This window comes from Schistocerca gregaria, chromosome 11 (assembly GCF_023897955.1).
Source record: "Schistocerca gregaria isolate iqSchGreg1 chromosome 11, iqSchGreg1.2, whole genome shotgun sequence".
Lineage (NCBI taxonomy): Eukaryota > Metazoa > Arthropoda > Insecta > Orthoptera > Acrididae > Schistocerca > Schistocerca gregaria.
Window position 1 is genome coordinate 150,448,854 of NC_064930.1, and position 24,491 is coordinate 150,473,344.

General features: G+C 45.3%; 1 protein-coding gene and 1 pseudogene across 1 annotated transcript; one reads left to right on the plus strand and one right to left on the minus strand.

Annotated features, from left to right (window-relative positions):
- Positions 1 to 1,249: 1,249 nt before the first annotated feature.
- Positions 1,250 to 1,367, minus strand: LOC126295537 (5S ribosomal RNA; annotated as a pseudogene).
- A 775-nt stretch (positions 1,368 to 2,142) lies between these two features.
- LOC126295075 (uncharacterized) lies at positions 2,143 to 23,380 on the plus strand. The gene is made up of 4 exons (XM_049987320.1): positions 2,143 to 2,176; positions 2,406 to 2,426; positions 7,762 to 8,224; positions 21,668 to 23,380. Exons 1-4 carry the CDS (start codon positions 2,143 to 2,145, stop codon positions 22,488 to 22,490), a joined length of 1,341 nt encoding a protein of 446 aa, XP_049843277.1. The 3' UTR covers positions 22,491 to 23,380.
- The last annotated feature ends 1,111 nt before the right edge of the window (positions 23,381 to 24,491 follow it).

Below are 24,491 nucleotides of genomic sequence, written 5' to 3' on the forward strand. Positions count from 1 at the left end.
ATGGAGAGGAGGTGGGACACTGGAGCCGGCCACGTTACGGGACCTCCCGTTCCGATCCTGTGCCCGAGATACGTAGCGTTGTGCCGTGTCGGTCACGTACTCGGACAGAAAATTGTGCACGTGCTCTGCCACGTCACTTCTGACGGCAGATAAGTTATCGTTGCTGCACTTGAAGTGCGTGTTACTGGCATTCCAAAGCTTCCGGTGGCTCGGGGTTACTTCCGAGACTGTAAGTTTCTATTCCAAAGTAGTTGTATTTTCACTCCTCCGTTGGCTTCTTCCAGTTGAAGCCTGTGACTCCCGTCTTTTCTTTCTCCTAGCCACTGTGTGGATTGCCTCTCGGTGCCCGTTTCCATTTTAAAGCATTTCTCCTTCCCGCCACGTTCTGAATGCCTCTAATTGCTGTCGTGTCTTCTTTTCTTTTCCAGCCTTTCTTAGTGAGACCTAGGTGCATCATTTCTGTAGCTCTCTGAGCTGTTCAGAATCTTCTTTTTCAAAACTCATTTAAAATCAGATTTACACAGATTAGTACAATGTAGTGTTTCCTTTCCTCGGGGTTCTGCCGTGAAAATACAAAATAGAAAATCTGATTGGGTTTTGAGTTTTGATGGAATAAGTTACGGATAAGATGCACTTCGTATTACTGATTGAGATAGTGCTGTAATTTGACCGTGCATGGCAGACCGGGTCAGCAACACTACAAAAAGCGACTGTACGCAAATAGCATCAGAAATAAGTTGAAATTTACCTTATAATTCTATCAGAAACGTAGTATCTATTATAATATAGTCTTGGTGGCAGCGTCTGGAATACTTCTTAATTTTCTTGTAGGATGTCCTTTTTCTCATTGTTTGCTGGTCCTCTTGTTCTCCGTTTGATGAAAATTTCTGTAAGCTGTCACTGTCAGGATTAATTTATAAATTTGGCAATAACCGTTTCGAATTACTACTGAAATAACTTTGTTTCGTAATATAGTTTTAATTTCCACTTAAAAGCATATTTAAGACAGTGCCGAAAAATACCCATCTCAAACGTATGAAGACAAAAGTACTCCGTCTTCAGGCCACAAGTGGCCCATCGGGACCGTCCGACTGCCGTGTCATCCTCAGTTGAGGATTCGGATAGGAGGGGCGTGTGGTCAGCACACCGCTCTCCCGGTCGTTACGACGGTTTTCTTTGACCGGAGCCGCTACTATTCGGTCGAGTATCTCCTCAATTAGCATCACGAGGCCGAGTGCACCTCAAAAAATGGCAACAGCACATGGCGGCCCGGATGGTCACCCATCCAAGTGCCGGCCATGCCCGACAGCGCTTAACTTCGGTGATCTGACAGGAACCGGTGTATCCACTGCGGCAAGGCCATTGCCTATGAAGACAAGAGAGTGATCAGTTGGTTGTTAAAAAGAAACACGCAAAAGTAGAAAAAACATCAAAATTATTTATAAAAATCGGTTGCTGGTGCAGCGCTCTTCTGCATGCGCGATCGTAAATCATATCTTTGTATTGGCGGAGGCGGGGTAGTCAAAGTACCGTTACAGCAGGAATGGATTTTTTGAAGATGCCCACCTGTGACCCTCTCATCATTGACGATTTAAAAACTGTCGGACTTCTAGTCCGAGTCCTCTGGCCTAGCCCGATTTGGAAGAAAATTTCGGGTTTCTATTCTCCTTCGATATCAGTTAACTGACCGAGATAAACATACTCGTCTACATTTTTTAGACCGGTGCTCGCCAAACTCTATTAGACAGAGCTATCTATAGACAATATGACACTTGAAATTTCTCCTGTGAGCCAAAATATTTGAACTTAAGCTATGTAAGTAGATATGTTGTCATAACTTAATTAGGTTACTCCCAAGTTGTTCGTTGCTATAAAAGAAAAGCCCTCAATCTGACTGAGATAAGTTCACTGAGGTCGACCCCTTCCAACTCTCCGTCCCGCTCGTCTCGTATACTTGTTTTGTCTATCTCCTTTCATTTGTCCTCTCTGTAAACCCTCTTAATAAATTTTAAGTAAAGTTAAAAAAGTTGTACTTAAACTATAGAATGTTCGACGAATCTCCATACCGTGTGTAATTCGTTGAAAATATTAAATTATAAAGTGTCTGTAAAATTAAATTGGGACAAAGACTGGCAGTCAGTAATGAGAGCAAAACCTCGCATCTCCTCAAAGTCGGGTAAGTCAAGTTTGTAAGTTGTCTTTAATTTTAGGCACGATTCCAGGTTGTTGCAGACAGTACAAGTTCTCAATTTACTTTTCGTAGGGTACACGTTTGAAAATGATTATATGCACAAATATGTAGATGTAAATACAGAAAGAGCAGCAAAATCTAGTTTTTTTAGCTAATTAGATGAGTCAGGAATACTATTCGAGGTATTAAAAATCCACATATCTTCCTTCTCCAGGTCTTTCAAAGGAAACCACAGGTACTGTGAATTAATATTACATTTGCTTTTTTTTCCAGTGTGTTGTATCAGTACAAAGACCTCTTTTTTTTTTTCTTTTGTGTGTGTGTGTGTGTGTGTGTGTGTGTGTGTGTGTGTGTAATCATACAGTGTTGGCTTTCACGGCCGGTGTTGTCTTCAGTCGAAACTCCCGGGCTGAGAGGCCACAGTCGACGTATAAAATTTCCACCTGACGTTTCGCCTCCACCTGCGGGAGACAGCTTCTGAGGCTGTCCGGCTACTGCCACTGAGGCTCCAGGTACTCTCGCGTTTGCAGAGCGCACAGAGGGCACCACCATTCGTCACGTGATGCCGACGGTATGCCCGTCTCTGGAAGGCGTCGTGATTCTCGATTAAAAGTAATCGATTTTCATTCTGCTGGCGCAATGTCGACATCCATATTTTGTCCAACTTTAAAACTTCCTGTTTCCTATTAATATTATTATGGAGTTTGTGAATCTTTATTGCTTCTCTATATGTGCGTGCACGATAATGGGATGTTCGTGCTAGAACGCCTGTGGATGTTGACATTGGCGCCAGCAGAATGAAAATTGATTGCTCTTAATCGAGAATGATGACGCCTTCCGAAGACGGGCGTACCGTGGACATCACGTGACGAATGGTGGTGCCCTCTGTAAACACGAGAGCACCAGGAGCCTTAGTGGCAGTAGCCGGAGGGCCTCAGAAGGTGTCTCCCGCAGGTGGAGACAAAACGTCAGGTGGAAATTTTATACGTCGACTGTGGCCTCTCAGCCCGGAAGTTTCGACTGAAGAATTCTTTTGGGGTTGCAATAGGAGGCTCGCATCACTTTGCTGTTTCTGAATTCGTGAAAACTATTGAGAAATGCTTTCCTCATATTTAATGGTATTGCTTTGACACAGCAAAATCAGTGTGGAAATTATTTTCTCGAGGACATGTCGACAGGTTAGAAAGTGAATAAAAGTTCCTCTTTCAAAATTTTGTGCAAAAAGAGAGAATTTGTTTTTAATCAAATAAATTTTTCTAACAATGAAAAAATACTTTTCCTTTCTCCCTCAGTTCAGAGGAGACGTAATGCCTACAGTGAGTTAACATGTCTGGATGCACTGAGCATTTGTTAGTTCCACACTGTGAACACCCTTCTCAAGGAGAATTGCTTTAATTTCTCGGTAACCGACTCACTTCGTTGGGCGGCAGAAGATGTACGTACTCACTCCCTGTCTCACCTAAGAATTTGTTAAACTGGCGAAGATTGAGAGCTTTAGTTAAAATGGAGTTCATAATCTCAATCGCCAATTCCCTGACTTCACAAATTTCTTCTAGAATTTTCTGCATACAAAGCGCTTCTCGGCGAACGGTGTAAGTACCTCGCGTCTGGAATATCGTATTTTTCGATGCACTGCTATTCGGTGTATGTGCTGTAACTTTTTCGTGTGTTTGATTTGTGAGGGGCAATCGTCCTGGATATTCTGCTTCAGAACCTGCAGAAGATATAAATTGTGCAAAAAGTGAAATATGCTGATCATTTATGTCACAACACCCACTGACAGCTTTTGATAAACCTGAAGTCCGTTTTTAAGATCTGCAACATCTCGGTTGGTCATATTTCAAGACATTTTGACTGTTCTTGCACTGCTTTAGCATACAGTGATAACTCTTTAATGTTGTTAGAGTATCTGTATTATTCTTATAATCCCAAACTAGCTCTTCGGAAGCACGTATTAGACATCTGTATACAGCTTTCCTATCTCAGTGATCGCCGGATTAACCACGAGACTTGCAATATTGGCATTCTTAAAAGATTGCGTTCAGTAGTTAAATACAGAATTCGACTTTTCTTGACCCTGCTGAAGTTCTTCAGTTGCTTTCTTCCTCACATTACTGATAACCTGTTTAATACAGCTCCCAAATTTTATTTCTTGTTTTGGGCTAATTTTTCCTGACAAATAAGGCAGCTCAGAAGACCATTTAAGTTTTGAATAATAACGAGCCTCGGTCAGTTCAATTTTTAAAGTCAAGCTTTTCATTTTCCATTTATCTTTGCTTCAGCTTTGTTGCCGTATCAAAAGTAACCTACCTGTGATTTTAGCGAACTGGAATATTCGTTTCACCTCTGCTAGTCCTCTACGTAGATGCCTTCGTGACATGAGCATAATTTATGGGCCCTGGGTTTTCTAAAAATTTCCACAAACTATAAAAATACCTGCCTCTGCAAACTATAAAATATTGATTCTCTTCTTAATTACAAATCGTCTTTTGTATATAATATTACCACCAGTCCAAGTAATCTTGCTCTATGCTCACTAAATGTGTTTTTTTTTTTTACGAACTGAACAGATTTTGACAATACGTTAAATTATTATATCTTTTTGCAGTACTTTTTGTGAGCTTGTAATTAAAATATCAATTGCATAAGCTTTTGTTACTCTGGTTTTATGTGGAATAAATTACCAACTTAACTCCTAATAATGATTCTTCGATTCCATGGTTTTCTGTACAAAACATTATAAGACTATAATAGCTTTAAAACTATACTTGATATTAACAAATGGTTTTCAGCATGTAATAAGACAAATAGTAAAGTTTTCTTTTCTCATCCGTATAGATCAGTATCTGCACCCTTAGTGGCACTGAATTCCACCCCTCTCCCTGCACAGTTCTAGATCTCCACGGTGACACGTTCAAATGCACTGTGGACGCGTGCCTTCAGGTCCTGTAGGTATGTAATGTCGGTTCGGTACAACAGATGCTTTAAAAACCCTACAGGAAGAAATCCAGTGGTATGACGACGGGGAATTGTGGCGACTGCGGTATCGGACTGTCTCGTTTGATCCACGTATCTGGAAACTTACCATTTGGAAATTGACAGGCATTCAGCGACCAGTGGGTCGGTGTCTTGTCCTGCCGGAATATGACATCAGGTTGCAGGTGTTCCAGCCGTGGTACGGCAAACTCTTGTGACGTGGCCGAGTAAACACTGCCTCAGACGGCAGGCTCAATGAAATGAAATTGACCGGTGTTGCAGTTGTGCAGCAGCCTGGACCAAATGTGGACCACGGGCCCGTCTCTTCCCATTTCACTTGTAATGAGAGGATGCTGGGAAGCCCATGTACAAATGTTACGACGATTCAGTTCGACGGAGACACGAAACGTTGCCTCCTCGGAGAAACGACTCTCTTTCTGTAAAGTCACTGTTTGCGTCAGTCTCGCCTAGCACGTCCCCTGCAAAATTTTCGTGCCGAAGCAGCTGCTCCTGATAGGGACACAGTTGTAGCCTCTTCTGCGAGACACTGTTTACTGTCGAACCTCTCATTTCTGACACACTTTCTGCTGTACGCACCGATTTTGTCGGCCGACGCCCACCGAACCTCGTCCACGTCGGCATACGAAATGGACCGACGACACCCCCCCCCCCCCCCCCTTTTAATGGAGAACACTACCTGTTTCTGCAACTGACGTACGACGAGCTTGAGTAATCGGTAAGGGCAGTGGTCGCCTCTGATTTCTCATTTGTACCTTTTCTTCACAGAGAGTTTCTTAAAATAAAATAGTTAATAAATGATGATATGTAGGTTTCGTGATGATACAAGAGAATAGGTGCGGCACAGAAATGAGAAAAAGAATTGCAAAAGCTAAATCTTATTTTTTCAAAAAAAAAAAAAAAAAAAAAAAAAAAGAGCACAACGTTTAGTGAACGAGTCTTTTAGGGATTTAACTGATATACTGAAAGGAAAGAACCTAGGGGTATGTCAACAAAAGAGGGAAAAGATACATCGAAAGTAACAAATGTGAAATTCATCACAAAGTGAAGAGTATGGTGCAAAGAGGGAAAGAGCGGTCGCAGACTTTGCGAGTCAACTGACTGAGATTTCTCTGCTTGTCGGAAGATACTTCACTTTTACGTGGTGTATCCTGCTTTCTCACTTTTTCTTCTTTTGCCTCAATTCCCGGAAAAAAGGTAATTTCTTGCAGTATTGTACAGCAGTGCATCATTTGAAATTGCTTGTTTTTGTGCATTGAAACTTTTTTATTAGTGGTCAACCAACAACAGTGCTTAAGGGCTTGTACCTTTTTATCGAGTCTGTTATTAAGTACTATTTTATGCCATGACTATTAGTGTCATTTTAATGAATGTCTAATGAAGGTTTATTAAATGATGACTAACTGAAAACCTCAGCTGCCGACAGGTGTTGTTGATATACCTCGATGTGGACAGCTGAAAATGTGTGCCCCGACCGGGACTCGAATTCGGGATCTCCTGCTTACATGGCAGATGCTCTGTCCATCTGAACCACCGAGGACACAGATGAATAGCGCGACTGCAGGGACTTATCCTTTGCACACTTCCCGTGGGACTCACATTCCCAACTGTCCACAATTTTACCTACGTATTGTACCTTATAGACATTTGCCCACGCATTCATAACTCGCGCACGCTTTGGCAGTTCCCGTAAGAGTTCGGGCAACCTGTGCGCATTCGTACAGACGAAGGTCAATAGCTGCACAGTCATCGACAGTAACTGTTCTTTCGAGAACAAGTTACTGTCTTCGTATAGAAGGTTTATTATTTTTGAAGCTCCCTCGTCCGTACTACAATTTTTGCAGCTGAAACTACAGCAACAGACCTCATAATTCTTAGGGGTCATCACTCGTTAAGTTTGTTTGCACTGTAAGCATTGCAACAAGTGTTTAAGAGCAGACACTGTCACAGTCTGTCATTTCTGGAGTAGTGTGATTTCTTCGTGCCACGTTTCATCTGATTTGCCACTTTCTGCTCAGCTGTGCACACTTCCTCACCTCCGTTTAGCACTGACACTCGGTGCCCTCCACTGTTTGTCAGATATATTCTGACATCTGTCTCTCTCTGCCAGTTTTCGCCTCTACAGTCCCTCAGACATTATCCCCCTATACCTCAATACACGTCCCTCCGTCGTACCAGTTGTTCGGATCGGTGTTTTCCACCTATTCCTTTCCTCACCAGTTCTGCGGACACAGACGATATTTTTCCTTATCGTTAAAAATAATTTCTGTCATTCGTCTTTAACACCTCATCTCAGATGCTCCACATCTCTTATTCTGCACTTTTCTCATAGTTTGCGATTTATTTGTACACAGTTCTGTGCTCGAGACATACATTCTCAGAAATTTCTTTCTTAGAGCGAGGCTAACATTTGGTAGTACAGAACTCCTTTTTAGTAAGTAACACGTCTTTTCCTCGTGCCACTACCGTCCTTATATCCCTCTCACACTGTACGTCACACGTCTCCATGTTCGTGCCGTGACACAAGTTTTCAACTTTCCGTCCCCGATGTCGACATGCCCCATCCCGGTTCGCAGACGCACGATGGCGCAGGCTGCCGCCGCCACCGCCTCCACCGCCCCCGCCACCCCACCCACGGTGGACAGCCTGCCGGCCGAGGTCCTGCTGGAGGTGTTCTCCTACCTGCCCCTGGCGGACGTGGCCCGCGCTGCCACCGTGTGCGAGCGCTGGCGCGACCTGCTGGCGCGCCACACGGCCGTCTGGCGCCACAAGGAGTACTTCACGCGCAAGAAGTCGAGCCGGGACGAGGTGGCGTCCATCGCGAGCAGCATGCCGCAGCTGCACTGCGTCCACGTGCTGCGCGACAACGAGTTCGGCGTGCACATCGCGTGGCCCGAGGCGGCTGTCAGCCTCTGCTGCGACGCCCCCCACGCCGCCCTTCGTGCGGCCGCCGCCGCGCCGCGTGCCCGGCCCCTACACGGTAGAGTTCGACACGCGGCGCCTCGTGGTGTGCGGCGCCACCTTCCAGCACTGCCTCAAGTAAGTGCCGCAGGGGGAGGGAGTGGGGGTGGCGCGGCCGTCTGATTTTACGCGTTGCCTTTTTTTTAAAAGAAAACTATTCTATTTATTTATCTTCCTATTTGTGATCCGAGTCTACTTTCCCTTTGTCCGGCCATTGTGAAACCTAATTATTTTCCACTTCGGTACGTTCCGTGTCTCTCGCAGAACGACATTAGTACAGAAAGCGTCCTCCGAGCCTCCTCGTGTGACTTACCTGAGGTGTCACGATACGGAGAAGACGGGTGGGGTGCAGCTTAAGAAGACACAGTAATGTGAGCGGGTACACCCGGTGGGGCGACGGGACACTTCTGTTCGCCAGTGTCGGCTCCCTCCTCTCGAGTGGCCCCGGCACAGGTGACTGTTGCACTTAAGTAACGTTTCGTTATTGTACTTTCTGCTCATATTGGTTAAGTTAATAGTTTAGACACTGCTGTTTACAATTTTGTAGTTACAGAAGTGTAACAGTAGTCCATTTACTGCTGTAGTACTATTACCATGTGTCTACCTAGAAGATAATAGACATTACTGTGAGAAAAAAAATTACAGCTAAACATCATTGTGCAACAAAGCTAGATTTTAACAACAGTGAAATAAGATAGATTGCCATCCATTACATAGCAGAGGCATTGAGCAAGAGGTAGCCACATTTAAAAGTAGACTAAATGATCTGACAAAAGACCTACCCCCCCCCCCCCCCCTCCTCCTCAATGTGCGCTCTCTCTCTCTCTCTCTCTCTCTCTCTCTCTCTCTCTCTCTCTCACACACACACACACACACACACACACACACACACACACACACACACACACAGATGTATACATGCAAAACTCTCACACATGTGGCTACTGCCATTTGCGGGTACTTGGTATTTAGTTTTATGAAACTGCCATTGAATTTTTGCAGTTACTAGTTTTGTACGACTTTGGTATTCCAAAAAAAATTAGTTGATGAGCTATTTTGATTTGTCTCAGTTGTGTAATGGCTGTGAACCAATCTAACTTGCATTCATTTGCATCTATCAAAATCTTCACTAATTGGGACTTGGGATGAAAGAAATTGCTGTTTCAAATTGTGTCAATGGTCTTTTGTGACTAATTTTTATCTTCTCACGTTACCAAAGTATTTAAGCTTAAAACCTAGAAAGGCGATCCTTACCTTCCACCTCGCCATCACACCAAAACCTCCGTTTAGGCGGATATTCTTTCAACTTGGGAACAGAAGCTAGTCACCGTGTGCCGAGTCTGGACTCTACGACATTCAGCCCGAAGCCTCAGCTCGGTGGCGACTCGTGGAGAACACTTGCACTTTCGTTTGCCATTCCACTTGTCTCGTTCTCAGTTGCCCCTCTGAGTTTCTTCGGTAGCAGTCAGTGTTTATTGGTGTCCTCATAGGCAGAAAGTCAGCCGGTGGTGCCCCCTTCGTGTCGCAAAGAAACAAACGCACCTAGGTAGCGGACGGAACTCGCATTCGGGGAGCCGACTGTTCGAACCTGTGTCCGGCTGTCCAATTTTAGGTTTTCCACGATTTTCCCGAATCCCTTAAAGGAAAAGCTGGTACGGTTCCTGTGAAAAGGCGACGCGGATTTACTCGTCTGCTGCCCTCGCCCAGTCTGAGCTCGTGTTCGGTCCCTGACGAGACGTTAAACACTAATCTCCTCCTCGTCATTCGGGTGTCTGGGATCGACACCCGGTCGGATTAAGGAAGACGTTGGAGCAGTTCGGAAGTGGACTGCTAGATTTGTGTCCGGTAAGTTCGAGCGTCGCAGAGCTACTCCGTGAACTCGAATGGGAATTTCCGGAGAGAAGACGACGCTCTTTCCCCAAGGCACTACTGCACAACTTCGGAAGAGTGGTTTCGAGGTCGGCCGCAGAACGATTCCTCCGTTCGAGGACCACGAAGACGATGCGGGAAGTTAGGGCTGATACGGAGGCTTACAGAATGCTGTTTTTCCCTCGCTCTGTTTTCGAGGAAGCTACTAATAGTGGGTGGAGGTACCCGAGTCCCGCACCGTGCGCCGTACACTGTACGGTGGTTTCCAGAGCAGAGACGGTCTGTACACTTTCGTCAATTTTTCACGAATCTCGACGAGTTTAAAGCTTTTTGCGTTTGAAAATCAAATAACTGCACGAACTTTGCACTCGGCAGCAACATTTGGCGGGAGCTCCATTTCGAATGCCTGCCGGGCAAAGACCGAGCTCACGAGTGCAGGACGGGCACGCGCACGACTCGGGACCGGAGGCGGCGTCGCTCGCGCTAGTGTGGCCGACGACCGTGTCAACGGTTCTTCTGGGTCCCCAGAAAATACGTGGGGTTTCCTGTGCCGTCAAGTTACAGGACGGAGTAATTGCTAGATAATTCTCGTTACGAAACAATTTTAAAAAATCAAACTGAGAAATCGTCTAGAAACTTTTTGTACAAGTTTTTTTAACCGAATTACTCGACTGCCGTAATAGACAAATACGCTACTGCTGCAGAATCCTGAGAAACGGCAGTCGGGGTGAGGAATGTCGCCATACGACCCGTATTAACCGGTGTCGCCCACTTCCGGACACGCAGAGGTCGTCACTCTCGCTGCGCGGTACTGCAGCAAGAGCAGAGTATCTCGAAAGTCTCGAGTCGACTCGGCACTGGAGCAGCAGGAGTCTGCAGTAGTGCTGTCGAGCCTCGACCGGCAGAGTGGACCGTGGCGAACCCTTCCGAATCGGTGAAAAATACGAGAGACGTTGCGAGTCTGATAGCTGCTGCCCAGCTGTTTCCAGTTGCATCGGTGCTCTGGAAACGGGGCAAAAGTGCTCAGACATTCCGGAACATTTATTTATTCCATTACATTACATTACATTGTAGCTTGTTGCCAGTAATTTCTTGCAGAGATTACACAGTATACTTCAGTGCCCAGTTTCAGCCCTCACAGTACCTGGGAGAACAAAAATCGGTCCGGCAGCGCAGGGAGCAACGTGCGAGGCTAAGTGGAGGAAGAAAAGTTCCGAGGAAAGCGGAAAGGTCTCGTCGTCGAGTAAAAATGGCAGCAAGTGGCTTCAGAATTCTTTGGACAGTGGCTTCCAGGTAACTAACTTTTTTAAACTGAGCTCAGCAGTGCTGACTGCAGATAAGTGTCTTTGGGGAAGGAGCTTGGAAAAGTAAATCCTGTCGTTACAGGAGCTGCAGGTAACAGTTTGGACCATTACCTCAGACGTACAATGAGGAAAATTCGAGCCACACTGCTGAGAATTTTTGGTGCACCAGTATAAACGGCGTGGCGCTCTTTGAGAGGTGGAGTATTCTGTGGGCCACTTTACTGCACAGACTGCAAAATAGCTCAGTGTGGGGGGGAGTACAACATTCTTGCACGGTTGTGGCAACACGCCACACCTCCCTCTGTCCTGAGCCGTATCTGACCTGGCCCAGTGATTTCCAGTGTCTTCATCGGGCCATTTTTTAGAGTGTACTGATCAGGGTGTATACGAGCCGGGAGATCGGGGAAAAACCCGGAAATATTTTTGTCCGGGAGAAAACCGGGAAAAACCCGGGAATTTTTTAGAATTCCGGGAACTTTTCCTTCTTTTATTTACCAGTTAAATTTTTGTGATTTTGACTGGTAAAAACCAATACTCTAACGAAGTATATTATTGTATCCCGTGTCTGGAGAATAATGTTGCAGCAAAAAGAAACATGAATGAGAGGGGAAAAAATTGAAACTAAAACTTAAGTTGCAAAAGAAATGAACCATATACAACAACAAAACAGTGCCCAACAAAAGTTTGTCAAAGGCTTTAGGAAGAATATGCAGTGCTTACTAACAACAAATTGCCTCTGATGAGCGTGACATGACATTTTTACATTTGATTCATTGGAGCAGTTGCGGGCGGGCTCTTGCGCATGCGAAGTTCAGTCACCTATGAGTAGTAGCTTCTCCCGCTTCTGACTACAGATGTGTGGCTGGGCCCCACTGTCTAAATTGCTCCAGTTCGGAAATATCGTAGATCCAGGGCTGATGCACAGAGCAGTCTTGAGTTGTAGTGGGGAGGTGGGTAGTCTCTACGTGACCTGTGTTTACATTTAGTGATTTTGCTGTTTGCTCTTCGATTATTGCTCTCACATTAAATGAAAACAAAACGAATTTTTGTGGCCGGGAGCTACCAGATGAATTAAAATACGTTCACATAATTACGGAAGGCTAAAATATGTTGTTAGTTTCAGGTTTTATTTCCACCTTTCTGACAGTCAAGCATTAATCACCTTGCAGAACAATGAAGTTATTTTTGTTGGTTTGCTAAAGAGATTTGGTTTTTATTAATATTTTGCAAGAGGCAGTTAATTTATTTGAAAAGAAGTGTTTAATTTCACACTGTTCGCTACTTTCAACTGTTCGCTGTATTTCAAGTGCACGTTTTCCATCTTCTGGCTCGTATGGCATTATGCCATAATAAAGAACCAAGCATGAGATAATACAGTACTGGTACTCAAGAAAATTTACATACGATTGTGCACTTTAAGCCGAATTATGCATTTTAGTTTGGTTCACAAAATTACAATGCTACTGAAGTATCTTTTGATGTTTTGTTTCTTTTATGACATAATGCAAGATCTTTAATGTTCTACACGTACAAACGTGTGGGCTTCCTGCGTCATCGTAGCTGCGCAGGTGCAGTGACGCCTGTTATCTGGCGCTCTCTGGCAACTGCTGAAACGAAACAATTTCTAACAGGTCACGGGAAAATATTGCGAACGGTGGTTTGAAAAGTGTTACTTTCGAAGTAAATTTCCTTTTACGCAAGATGAACTACACTCCTGGAAATGGAAAAAAGAACACATTGACACCGGTGTGTCAGACCCACCATACTTGCTCCGGACACTGCGAGAGGGCTGTACAAGCAATGATCACACGCACGGCACAGCGGACACACCAGGAACCGCGGTGTTGGCCGTCGAATGGCGCTAGCTGCGCAGTATTTGTGCACCGCCGCCGTCAGTGTCAGCCAGTTTGCCGTGGCATACGGAGCTCCATCGCAGTCTTTAACACTGGTAGCATGCCGCGACAGCGTGGATGTGAACCGTATGTGCAGTTGACGGACTCTGAGCGAGGGCGTATAGTGGGCATGCGGGAGGCCGGGTGGACGTACCGCCGAATTGGTCAACACGTGGGGCGTGAGGTCTCCACAGTACATCGATGTTGTCGCCAGTGGTCGGCGGAAGGTGCACGTGCCCGTCAACCTGGGACCGGATCGCAGCGACGCACGGATGCACGCCAAGACCGTAGGATCCTACGCAGTGCCGTAGGGGACCGCACCGCCACTTCCCAGCAAATTAGGGACACTGGTGCTCCTGGGGTATCGGCGAGGACCATTCGCAACCGTCTCCGTGAAGCTGGGCTACGGTCCCGCACACCGTTAGGCCGTCTTCCGCTCACGCCCCAACATCGTGCAGCCCGCCTCCAGTGGTGTCGCGACAGGCGTGAATGGAGGGACGAATGGAGACGTGTCGTCTTCAGCGATGAGAGTCGCTTCTGCCTTGGTGCCAATGATGGTCGTATGCGTGTTTGGCGCCGTGCAGGTGAGCGCCACAATCAGGACTGCATACGACCGAGGCACACGGGGCCAACACCCGGCATCATGGTGTGGGGAGCGATCTCCTACACTGGCCGTACACCTCTGGTGATCATCGAGGGGACACTGAATAGTGCACGGTACATCCAAACCGCCATCGAACCCATCGTTCTACCATTCCTAGACCGGCAGGGCAACTTGCTGTTCCAACAGGACAATGCACGTCCGCATGTATCCCGTGTCACCCAACGTACTCTAGAAGGTGTAAGTCAACTACCCTGGCCACCAAGATCTCCGGATCTGTCCCCCATTGAGCATGTTTGGGACTGGATGAAGCGTCATCTCACACGGTCTGCACGTCCTGCACGAACGCTGGTCGAACTGAGACGCCAGGTGGAAATGGCATGGCAAGCCGTTCCACAGGACTACATCCAGCATCTCTACGATCGTCTCCATGGGAGAATAGCAGCCTGCATTGCCGCGAAAGGTGGATATACACTGTACTAGTGCCGACATTGTGCATGCTCTGTTGCCTGTGTCTATGTGCCTGTGGTTCTGTCAGTGTGATCATGTGATGTATCTGACCCCAGGAATGTGTCAATAAAGTTTCCCCTTGCTGGGACAATGAATTCAAGGTGTTCTTATTTCAATTTCCAGGAGTGTATGTGCGAGGTGCACGATGAATTTCTTAAATCACATAGGGTTTGACTCTCGTTTAACCCTTTGTTGCTTGACGGTACTTAAAAGTACCAGTAAGTTTTGACTCTCATCATTTTCTCGTGGTGCAGTTTCGTGATCTGAGAGTCTGTCGGTACGTAACAGTAACTCTGCTCTATTGTTTCATAGATGTTATTGTGGAATACATAGACCTCTCTGGCGGTCAGAGCTTGAAATTGTTTTTCGCGCGCTGCTGTGAAAACAGAAAATTGTATGTTCTTGTTTCCATGGTGTTGCCTGAATTTGTGCACAATTTATTGAAACTTCCGTTGAGTTTTTCATTGTACGTACTTACCTCCTTTATTTTTTTTATAATAGTTTGAAGCATTACATTACAAGTGAATGAGATAAAGTGGAAAATATAAGGCGGACTTATTAGTACCGTCAGGTTGTGCGAACACTTTATTGTAGCAACAATGCGTTACCTCTCACTAGTTGTTCTGTCAACTTTTTCTCACACAGAAATCCATAAATACATTTGCCTGTGGAACAGTTAGAACAAACAGGAAAGGTTTGTCAGGGAATTTATCTAAAGAAAAATGTTAAAGCGTGGGAATCAAATCAGAGTCAGTCATCTTCAGACCTAACAGTATTTCACTGGAGGGAAAATAAAGTGGTGTATTTTGCGTGACTTCCATGGCACTGAACAGAGCGTAGTGACAAGAAAACAGAAATATGGGCCTAGTATGACCATACCGTGTCCAGTTGTTGTGTGTGATCACAATAAAAACATGGGTGGTGTGGATCATGCAGGCAGATTACGTTCAGCTTATGGTCTTGACAGGCGATCAAAGAAATGGTGGCACCGTCTCTTCTGGGGAGCAATAGGAATTGCATTTGTCAACGCTTGCATCATTTTCAGTGATCTACACGGGGCACTGCCACTGCTGGAATTCAGGCGTGCTGTGGCACTAGGGCTAATGAATGCACAGCAAGTGCCAAATTTCAAAAAGAGAAACTCTGGTAAAGATGAAATAACTTCCCCAAAGAGAAGGAAGGATAACTTTTCTGTTCCGAAGGATGTACTTCTTGGCAACCGAGGAAACCATTTTGTAGTGTTCAGTTGTAAAAGAGGACGATGCGAAAAGTGTGTTTGTGCTGCAATGAGAAAAAGAACTGTTTCCTACAATTTCGTGAGGTATCACTAAATATGTGATATGTATATACTGTCAAAAATGCATAGCTAAGTTACTATGTATTGTGAAGTTGCTCTAGAATAAATTCATGCGAAATTTAAAAAAAACTCAGAAATATCATATTTCTGTTATTTAATTTTCTAATGTAAAAATATTTAATATTTATGTGGAATAAAGTACAAGTTACAAAAATTGGAGCATTTTTCTGTGCATGTTGTGATTCTGTCCGTGGAGTCTGATGGTACTTCTTAGTACCAGGAGAGAAAAAAGTTCTGAAAAATAAAATAAAATTTTACAAAAAATCCTACCGTCATTTGAGGCCACAATAGCATAAATTCTGCAAAGAAAATGTTAAAAAGTAAATTTTTTCTTATGTCAGGAAACAAAGGGTTAAAAAACAACTCTTTGAGGACGACCATCTAGAAGAATTTGAGCACAGAAGATCAGACATTTACGTCGTTCTTAAAAATTTTACTGGCGCATTTGTGTGATGTATCTTAAAGTGTAACGCGCAACATGATCAGCGTTATATGTGGAAGCTAAGGTTCTCTTGCAGCTTATTAATCTTAGAGACCAATATTATTTGAGGAAGCTTTGTTTTTCTTCTAGCGAAACTATGTATATTAATTTAAACCATTAAATTTTCTTTTTGTGTGTTCGCGCTACTTTGAGTGGTCTTGCTATTGGCTGACTACACTACGTGTCCCGTGCTGTCATCAGCTGGTGAGATCACGTGACATGAGCCATGACTGGCTTACAAAAGCGCGTCGCAATCTCGATTTCATTACTTCAGAAAAAAGTAACATGCAGTGTTTGGTGGAATTCGAATTTATACCTCTGTAAAATGAAGAAATGCAGCATACATGTTGCTGCACATCAAAGATCTTTCCAAAACGTGTTCCACCCCCCCCCCCTCCCCCCCCGTTTTCTAAAGTGCCGGCAGATTGTACGTCTGTGTAGAAAAAAATAAACAGTCTAAGGATTCACAAGTTTTACAGTGCCGAGGAAAAGTATACTGTCATTTAATACAGAAAAAAGTTTTATTTCACCCGGGAGAAAGTGTATTTTCAACCGGGAAGTCCGGGAATTTTTTTCCCTTGTCCTCGTATACACCCTGCTGATCCGAAAGACGCAGCAGAAAAATAAATATGGCAACACATGAGACGGGTGTTTGTCGTCATACGCTAGCTTCAGTAGTAAAAAGGATTAACTTCTCGTGGCCGTACCAGAAATTAAATGGCAGATGGAATTTCACAATGCAAGTTGTGTGCACCGGAACATCGTATCGAAATCACTATAACTGAACAGATTTATGTTGACAGTTACGAGACAATATCAAACTACTGTAGAACCCGTAAAAAGAAATGAGATTAGCTACGTACACGAAAAGTGTAATTTAGTGCCGGGCCCTTCGGGTCGTCAAATGTCATGTCGGACGACGTACCGAGTGCTGTGGCACGGGAGCGGGTTGGAGGACGCACGGGCTCGTGGTACCCACAGCCTGCAGACCACTGCAGGAAGTATCTCCAGCTCTAGAGAGCAGCTACAAACGACTTCAGTAAGATTACGCTGGTTTAACGGGAAAGTCATCATACGTCAGTTAGTACAGATTGAGTCTGTGTGGAGTTATTGAAGCCCAGTTTCGTATTATTTTTCACAGTAAAATGACGGATGAGGGTCAGAAGACGTAGTGCGACAGCTGCTGACAATTTGCTTGTAGACCCGACAACCTGCAGTCAGTTAGACATGAAACCGATACCCACGGTTTATCTGACAGTGGTCAAATGTTAACAATAAAATTTACTGACATGCTAGGTCAGATTACAAAATAAAAGTACCGTATCGCAAAATTGTAAACGGTGAGTTGATAGCAGAGTCGAGAGAGAAATTGCGGGAAAAATAACAGAGAAATGTATAAATAAGCCTATGTTTGAAAATTTAACTCTTTCATAAACTCATTCTTTTAAAAATTTGAGTCTTGTTTTCCCCTAAAACAAATAAAGGCAAAGTTGAACAAGAGCAAGGGTGAGGTTGGTTGACTACTGGGACTGAAATATCGTGTGTTAGGAAGAGCGATCTGTACGTAATTCAGATAATGAGCAGTAGTGGAGGTCTGAAATTCCTTTATCACCAGATCTGTAAAATTGTCAACTGGTTTGATACAGCTCTCCGCACTACTCTGCTGTGTGCAAGACTCTTCGTTCTTTACACTACAAGGCAATACCTTCAGAAGAGACTTCCTAACACTTAAAATCAATGTTAAGTGTTAATAAATTTCACTTATTTAGAAACACTTTTCTTGTCATTGCCAGTCTCCATTTCACATCCTCTCTACTTTAGCCATCGTCAGTTATTTTGTTGTCCAAATAGAAGAACTCATCTCCTACCTTAGGTGTCTGGTTTCGTAATCTAACTCCCTTGGCATCACTTTGTTTAATTCGACTACATTCTGTTATCCCCATTCCCCTTTTGTTGATATTTGCTTTATAACCTCTTTTTGAAACACTGTCCATTCTGTTCAGCTGTTCTTCTGAGCCCTTTGTTCTGTCAGTATTGCAATCTACATCTACATCTACATGATTACTCTGCAATTCACATTTAAGTGCTTGGCAGAGAGTTCATCGAACCACAATCATACTATCTCTCTACTATTGCACTCCCTAACAGCGCACGGGAAAAATGAACACCTTAACCTTTCTGTTCGAGCTCTGATTTCTCTTATTTTATTTTGATGATCATTCCTACCTATGTAGGTTGGGCTCAACAAAATATTTTCGCATTCGGAAGAGAAAGTTGGTGAATGAAATTTCGTAAATAGATCTTGCCGTGACGAAAAACGTTTTTGCTGTAATGACTTCCATCCCAATTCGCGTATCATATCTGCCACACTCTCTCCCCTATTACGTGATAATACAAAACGAGCTGCCCTTTTTTGCACCCTTTCGATGTCCTCTCCACCTGGTAAGGATCCCACACCGCGCAGCAGAGGATGAACGATTGTAGTTTAAGCTGTCTCTTTAGTGGACTTGTCGCATCTTCCAAGTGTCCTGTCAGTGAAACGCAACCTTTGGCTCGCCTTCCCCACAATATTATCTATGTGGTCTTTCCAACTGAAGTTGCTCGTAATTTTAACACCCAGGTACTTCGTTGAATTCACAGCCTCGAGAATTGTACTATTTATCAAGTAATCGAATTCCAGCGGATTTCTTTTGCAACTCGTGTGGATCACCTCACACTTTTCGTTATTTAGCGTCAACTGCCACCTCCCACCCCGTACAGTAATCTCTTCTAAATCGCTTTGCAACTGATACTGGTCTTCGGATGTCCTTACTAGACGGTAAATTACAGCATCATCTGCGAACAGTCTAAGAGAACTGGTCAGATTGTCACCCAGGTCATTTATATAGATCAGGAACAGCAGAGGTCCCAGGACGCTTCCCTGGGGAACACCCGATATCACTTCAGTTTTACTCGATGATTTGCCGTCTGTTACTACAAACTGCAACCTTCCTGACAGGAAATCACGAATCCAGTCGCACAACTGAGACGATACCCCATAGGCCCGCAGCTCGATTAGAAGTCGCTTGTGAGGAACGGTGTCGAAAGCTTTCCGGAAATCTAGAAATACCGAATCAACTTGAGATCCCCTGTCGATAGTGGCCATTACTTCGTGCGAATAAAGAGCTCGCTGCGTTGCACAAGAGCGATGTTTTCTGAAGCCACGCTGAATATGTATCAATAGATCGTTCCCTTCGAGGTGATTCATAATGTTTGAATACAGTATATGCTCCAAAACCCTACTGCAAACTGACGTCAATGATACAGGTCTGTAGTTCTATGGATTACTCCTACTACCCTTCTTAAACACTGGTGCAACCTGCGCAATTTTCCAATCTGTAGGTACAGATCTATCGGTGAGGGAGCGGTTGTATATGAGTGCTTAGTAGGGAGCTATTGTATCAGCGTAATCTGAAAGGAACCTAATCGGTATACAATCTGGACCTGAAGACTTGCCTGTATCAAGCGATTTGAGTTGTTGCCCGTATCAAGCGATTTGAGTTGCTTCGCAACCCCTAAGGTATCTACTTCTAAGAAACTCGTGCTAGCAGATGTTTGTGTTTCAAATTCTGGAATATTCCATTTGTCTTCCCTGGTGAAGGAATTTCGGAAAACTGCGTTCAATAACTCCGCTTTAGCGGCACAGTCGTCGGTAGCAGCGCCATCAGCACTGCGCAGTGAAGGTATTGACTGCGTCTTGCCGCTTGTGTACTTTACATACGACCAGAATTTCTTCGGATTTTCTACCAATGTCACCGGTAAAACCTCAAAACTTTTATTTCTTCTTCCCGAACTTTAATTCCCTATACAAATTCTTCCTGACCAGTGAACTGTTCGATAACGTTGGCAGTAGGCTACAACCCTGTCTCACTTCCTTCTCGACCGCAGCTTCCGTACCGTGCCCTCGACACTCGACGACTACCGTACGATCTCACAGTCATCAATAATTCTAAGGGAATGTGCCCTATTCCGAGGACATTTTACCCACTTGAGTCCTTCAGTGCTCTGTCGAATCCTCCTTGCAGTATAGTAGCCCGTCTCATCTCTGCCTGCTTCATCTTCTCGACCTGTAATATGTCCCTAAATTTTGTTTCCCCTATAAAGACACTCTGTGTATTCCTTGCACGTTTCAGGTTAGTTTGCTTTGCTCAGTAGTGGCTTGCCATCTGAGCTCTCGGTATTCGTACTGCCGCTTCTCGTTTGTTTAATTTTCATGTGGGTGGTCTTTTCTTCTCTCCTTCTACTGCTTTTCATTTGCCCTCTAGCCATTCCAGAATAGTTGCTTTGCACTTATTGTCACTAAAAAGCAAAACTAAAGTAGTATGCTCACAAAAGAAAAAACAACCTGAACACTAGTACAAAAACAATTTGTGACATTATTGAACAAACAATGAACAAAACCTCCAATTCAAAAGAAACTAAGTTCCCATAAAATAGCTGTGGTAGTAACGGCACTGAGAAATCATTGTCCACCAAGTCCTGTGATTACTTCCTCACAGTGGCGGCAAACACTGCACCCAGCAGTAAACAACCAGACGTAAACGCATCTCATTTTCTTCTGCAGATATTGCAAGCACCGTCAACACGTACGAATTTCAAGAATGCAACTCGAGACACAGACCTTTCCATATCTAAATAAATGTCGGAAAAAAATGGTATTTCGAACGCTTGCACTTATTTAGCTTTTATCCTAAATTTGCAGTTAATTATTAGGTGAGGATTTGTGCTCAGTACCACAAATCTCTCACCCGTAGAATAGTGTGGCTCACTGTAATTAAAATTTCTCATTTCTAGTCAGTAGAATTAGGATTGACAAAATAATTCGGTCATCGCTTGCATCTATTTCTCTGTCGGCCATTTAATTGTCTTTCTATCTTGAAATAAACTTCTGTTGCAAAAGAAACATTTACCGGGCTCGTTCCAGACAAAAACACGAATAAAAATTTCGACAGCTCACACCGACCTCCGACCCGGTCTGCCGTAACACGCAGTGTACAAAAATCCACATACTGGGACACGAAATCCCTATTGATATGATTGACATTTTATCTCAGGAGATACACACAATTAACATCTCATTTTAGGGAAGCATCTGTTTTATCAATTTTATCTTTTTGAATGACTATGTGAAACAATAATCACTATACTAGTGACTTATTATGGGAATGATATTATTAATAACACGAATTGCAGTATTAATTATTGTGTACTATTTATTGTGCCTGTGATCCTGTAAGAAATCCGACGGAGTATTAAAATTATCATTATTGTAAGTCATTTAGTGTGCTCGTACACTTTGTGAAAATCGAAGCACGTGTCGAGAGGTTCCGTGATGGACCCTTCGGGAACTTCGGAACTCGAGTAACTGGTAAGTAGTAATTTTGTGAGGCGCGTCAGTGGCTCCGGCAGGATATGACAGTCCTGTGCGGCGATGCGACTTGAGTCGAGACACGTCCGCGCTCCCGCAGGTGGGTGCGGGGCGAGACACTGGAGGCGCTGCGCGTGGCCGACCAGTGCGAGGGCGCGGGCACGCACCCGGCCAGCCCGTTCTACTACTACCGCGACTTCAGCGCCGGCAGGCACTGCTACGGCCCCATCTGCAGCTTCCGGGGACCGGAGCCCCTCTTCTGTGCGCTCTGCGCCTACAGCCACCACTACAACTGCGCCGGCAGGGCGTGCCCGCTCGGCGGCCCGGCCGAGGTGGCGGACGGCGTCGAACTGTGGTGCCACCCGGGGCCGGGGCGCCCCGCCGGCAGCGGGGCCCGGCGGGGGGCGCGCGGCGGAGGGCGCGTCGCGCGGCGGCACGTCGCTGGAGGCGGAGCTGGAGGACGCGCTGCGCCGCCCACTGACGGTGCGCTGCCCGGCGCTGGAGGAGGTGACGGTGTCCGGTGTTGGGCTGGCGCCCACCGAGCTGCGGCTGCTGTGCGTGGTGGCGCAGCTGCGCGTGCTGCGCGTCGAGTCGGCGTGCCTGCGCGGGCTCTTCTTCCTCCGGCACTGCCGCGACACTCTGGAGGAGCTGACGGTCACGGACGCCACGTGGCTGCCGCCGGAGAGCTTCAGGGACCTGCGGCAGCTGCGCGTGCTCAAGCTGCTACGCGTCTCCAAGTTCCGCGCGCCGCGCGTGGCGATCGCCAAGTACACGCGGCACCTCCGCGGGCTGCGCTGCGTCCTGCAGAAGCCGCTGGAGGAGGCCGCCGCGGCGACGCTGCCCACCGAAGAGGAGGAGATCGGCCTGGAGTAGTGGCACGCGTCTGTCCGCGGCGGCCAGGGTACGTGACCTGGTTATCGTAGACGTCTCTATTGCACCACCTTTCGGTAACTTCGCTAGTACTCTGTCGGGTGTCGAATGCTCGGAGTTCCTCAATTTTGAGTTTAATGTTGCTTACCCGGTATCTTACTCCAGAAACTCAAATACATTTATTTCTTACGGTGTGCCGTTAACGTCTTCGGTCTGTCCCGTGTGAGCGACTGTGGTTCCGCACTTCCGTTAATCGACCTAACCGTCCGATCCGCAGCATTCTTCTGTGGTACCGTCTTACGAAAGCTTATGTTGTCTCGGTCTGAATTATTTACTGTCCCCGTTCCACTTCAGTACAAAGCTACAGTTTGGACAAATACCTTCCAAAAAACCTCCTTATAACTTTATCTCACACGTTTAGTGTCGCACTTCGTAATATAACTCCCTCGGTGATGCCCAATTTAATTAGACTGCATTTCATTACCCTCATTTTACTTTCAGTGTTTGGCATGATTTCCTTTCGAGACACTGTCCATTCCCTTCCATTGCTCTTGAAAGTCGATTGCCGTGCGTGACGAAACTGCGACGTCATGGACAGACTGCGAAGACATTATTTTTTCTCCGTGAAGTGTAATTTGTTAGGATTCTGTAAAAATAGAACTCTTATATGATTCCTTTGTTGTCTGGCTGTCTATGTGACTTTTAGCAACATTTTTTTTTTCCCCGGAAGAGTAATTATCGAGTTCAAATTTATGTCACAATATTATGAGAAGAATAGTTGCTACTCGCTAAACTGAAAATCCGAAATTGTTAATTTTGTGATTATATCACACACAAAAATATTTCTTTCATCATTTGTTATCCGACTTCAAACTCGAAATTAAAATATTCTGGACGTCTCTAAACCACTGGGACCAGTACCTACCCAGATCGATGTCGATAATGGGCAATAATCGACAGTACTCTGTTCCCAGAATGGATGAACTGTCTGTAGGCATATTTAAGTTATTTCCGAAAGTCTCAGTGCGCGAGTCCTACTCTGTGTGAGAGAGTGTGTAAAAGTGAATGATTTGCCAAGTGGATGTAACTTCGTAACAGAGAAACACGTATTTGTTTTAAAGGCGACCGTCGAGTACTGAACGAGTGCGAGAAACTCGAATACGACTGTGTCGAGTGAGTGGTTGTGACTGCAAAACACTCCTCACATGTAAGCCCGCCCTCCTGTGCTGTCGTATTCTCCGAGTGAGGTGCCTATAAATTTGAACATCTGGGTTCTTCGGACATTTCTTTAATAAGGAGGAGGAGTGGATTACAGTTGGTATGGGCAAAGTCTTTTTTGTGTGCACCCTTTTACGTACAACTGTGTGATATCGCTGCAGGGGTCTGTGTTATGAAACTGAGAAAGAACACCTTTCTATAAATGACTCAAAAAATAGTTACTGCAGATATGTACAAATACCACATAAATATGTACAAAACGTTACTCAGACAGGAAAGAGGCTGTCTCTGCAATGTGCACGTGCACATCTCGCCACTCACTGCGAACTCGGAGAACTGTAAGGGCAGAACGAAGTTAGGAGGTATCGCAGTGTGCACGCCGAACTCGTGGGACGCAGTGCGCGGCCAGGGTCGAGGTGAGGGTGAGGGCGGTAGGGTGCGGCAGAAGCTGCGGCCCGAGTGGAGCTCGAAGTTGGCAGTCAGTTTATGAAATGCGACAGTCCCCGCTTCGTTGCCCCGTGACATTACCGTGCGAGATGCCCGACTGACGAGGGATACGACAGGCTCGCGTTCGGCAGCACGGTGGTTCGAATCTGTGTCCGGATTTGGGGTCTCTGTGGTCCTGCTAAATTGCTCGAAACAAATGCTGGACAGTATTGACGGTATGTTTGACTCTCACTTTCACATGGGTTTTTTAAATACAGTTTGGCATAGCCTTTCAGTGAGCCTTTTATTCTTGTGAATTGTTTCAGTGTTAAAAGGTGTCAAAGAAGTGGTCACGGAGGTGGTGCGCCGTAAGACCGTTACACAGTCGAGTCAGTGTCCGGAATGCGGGG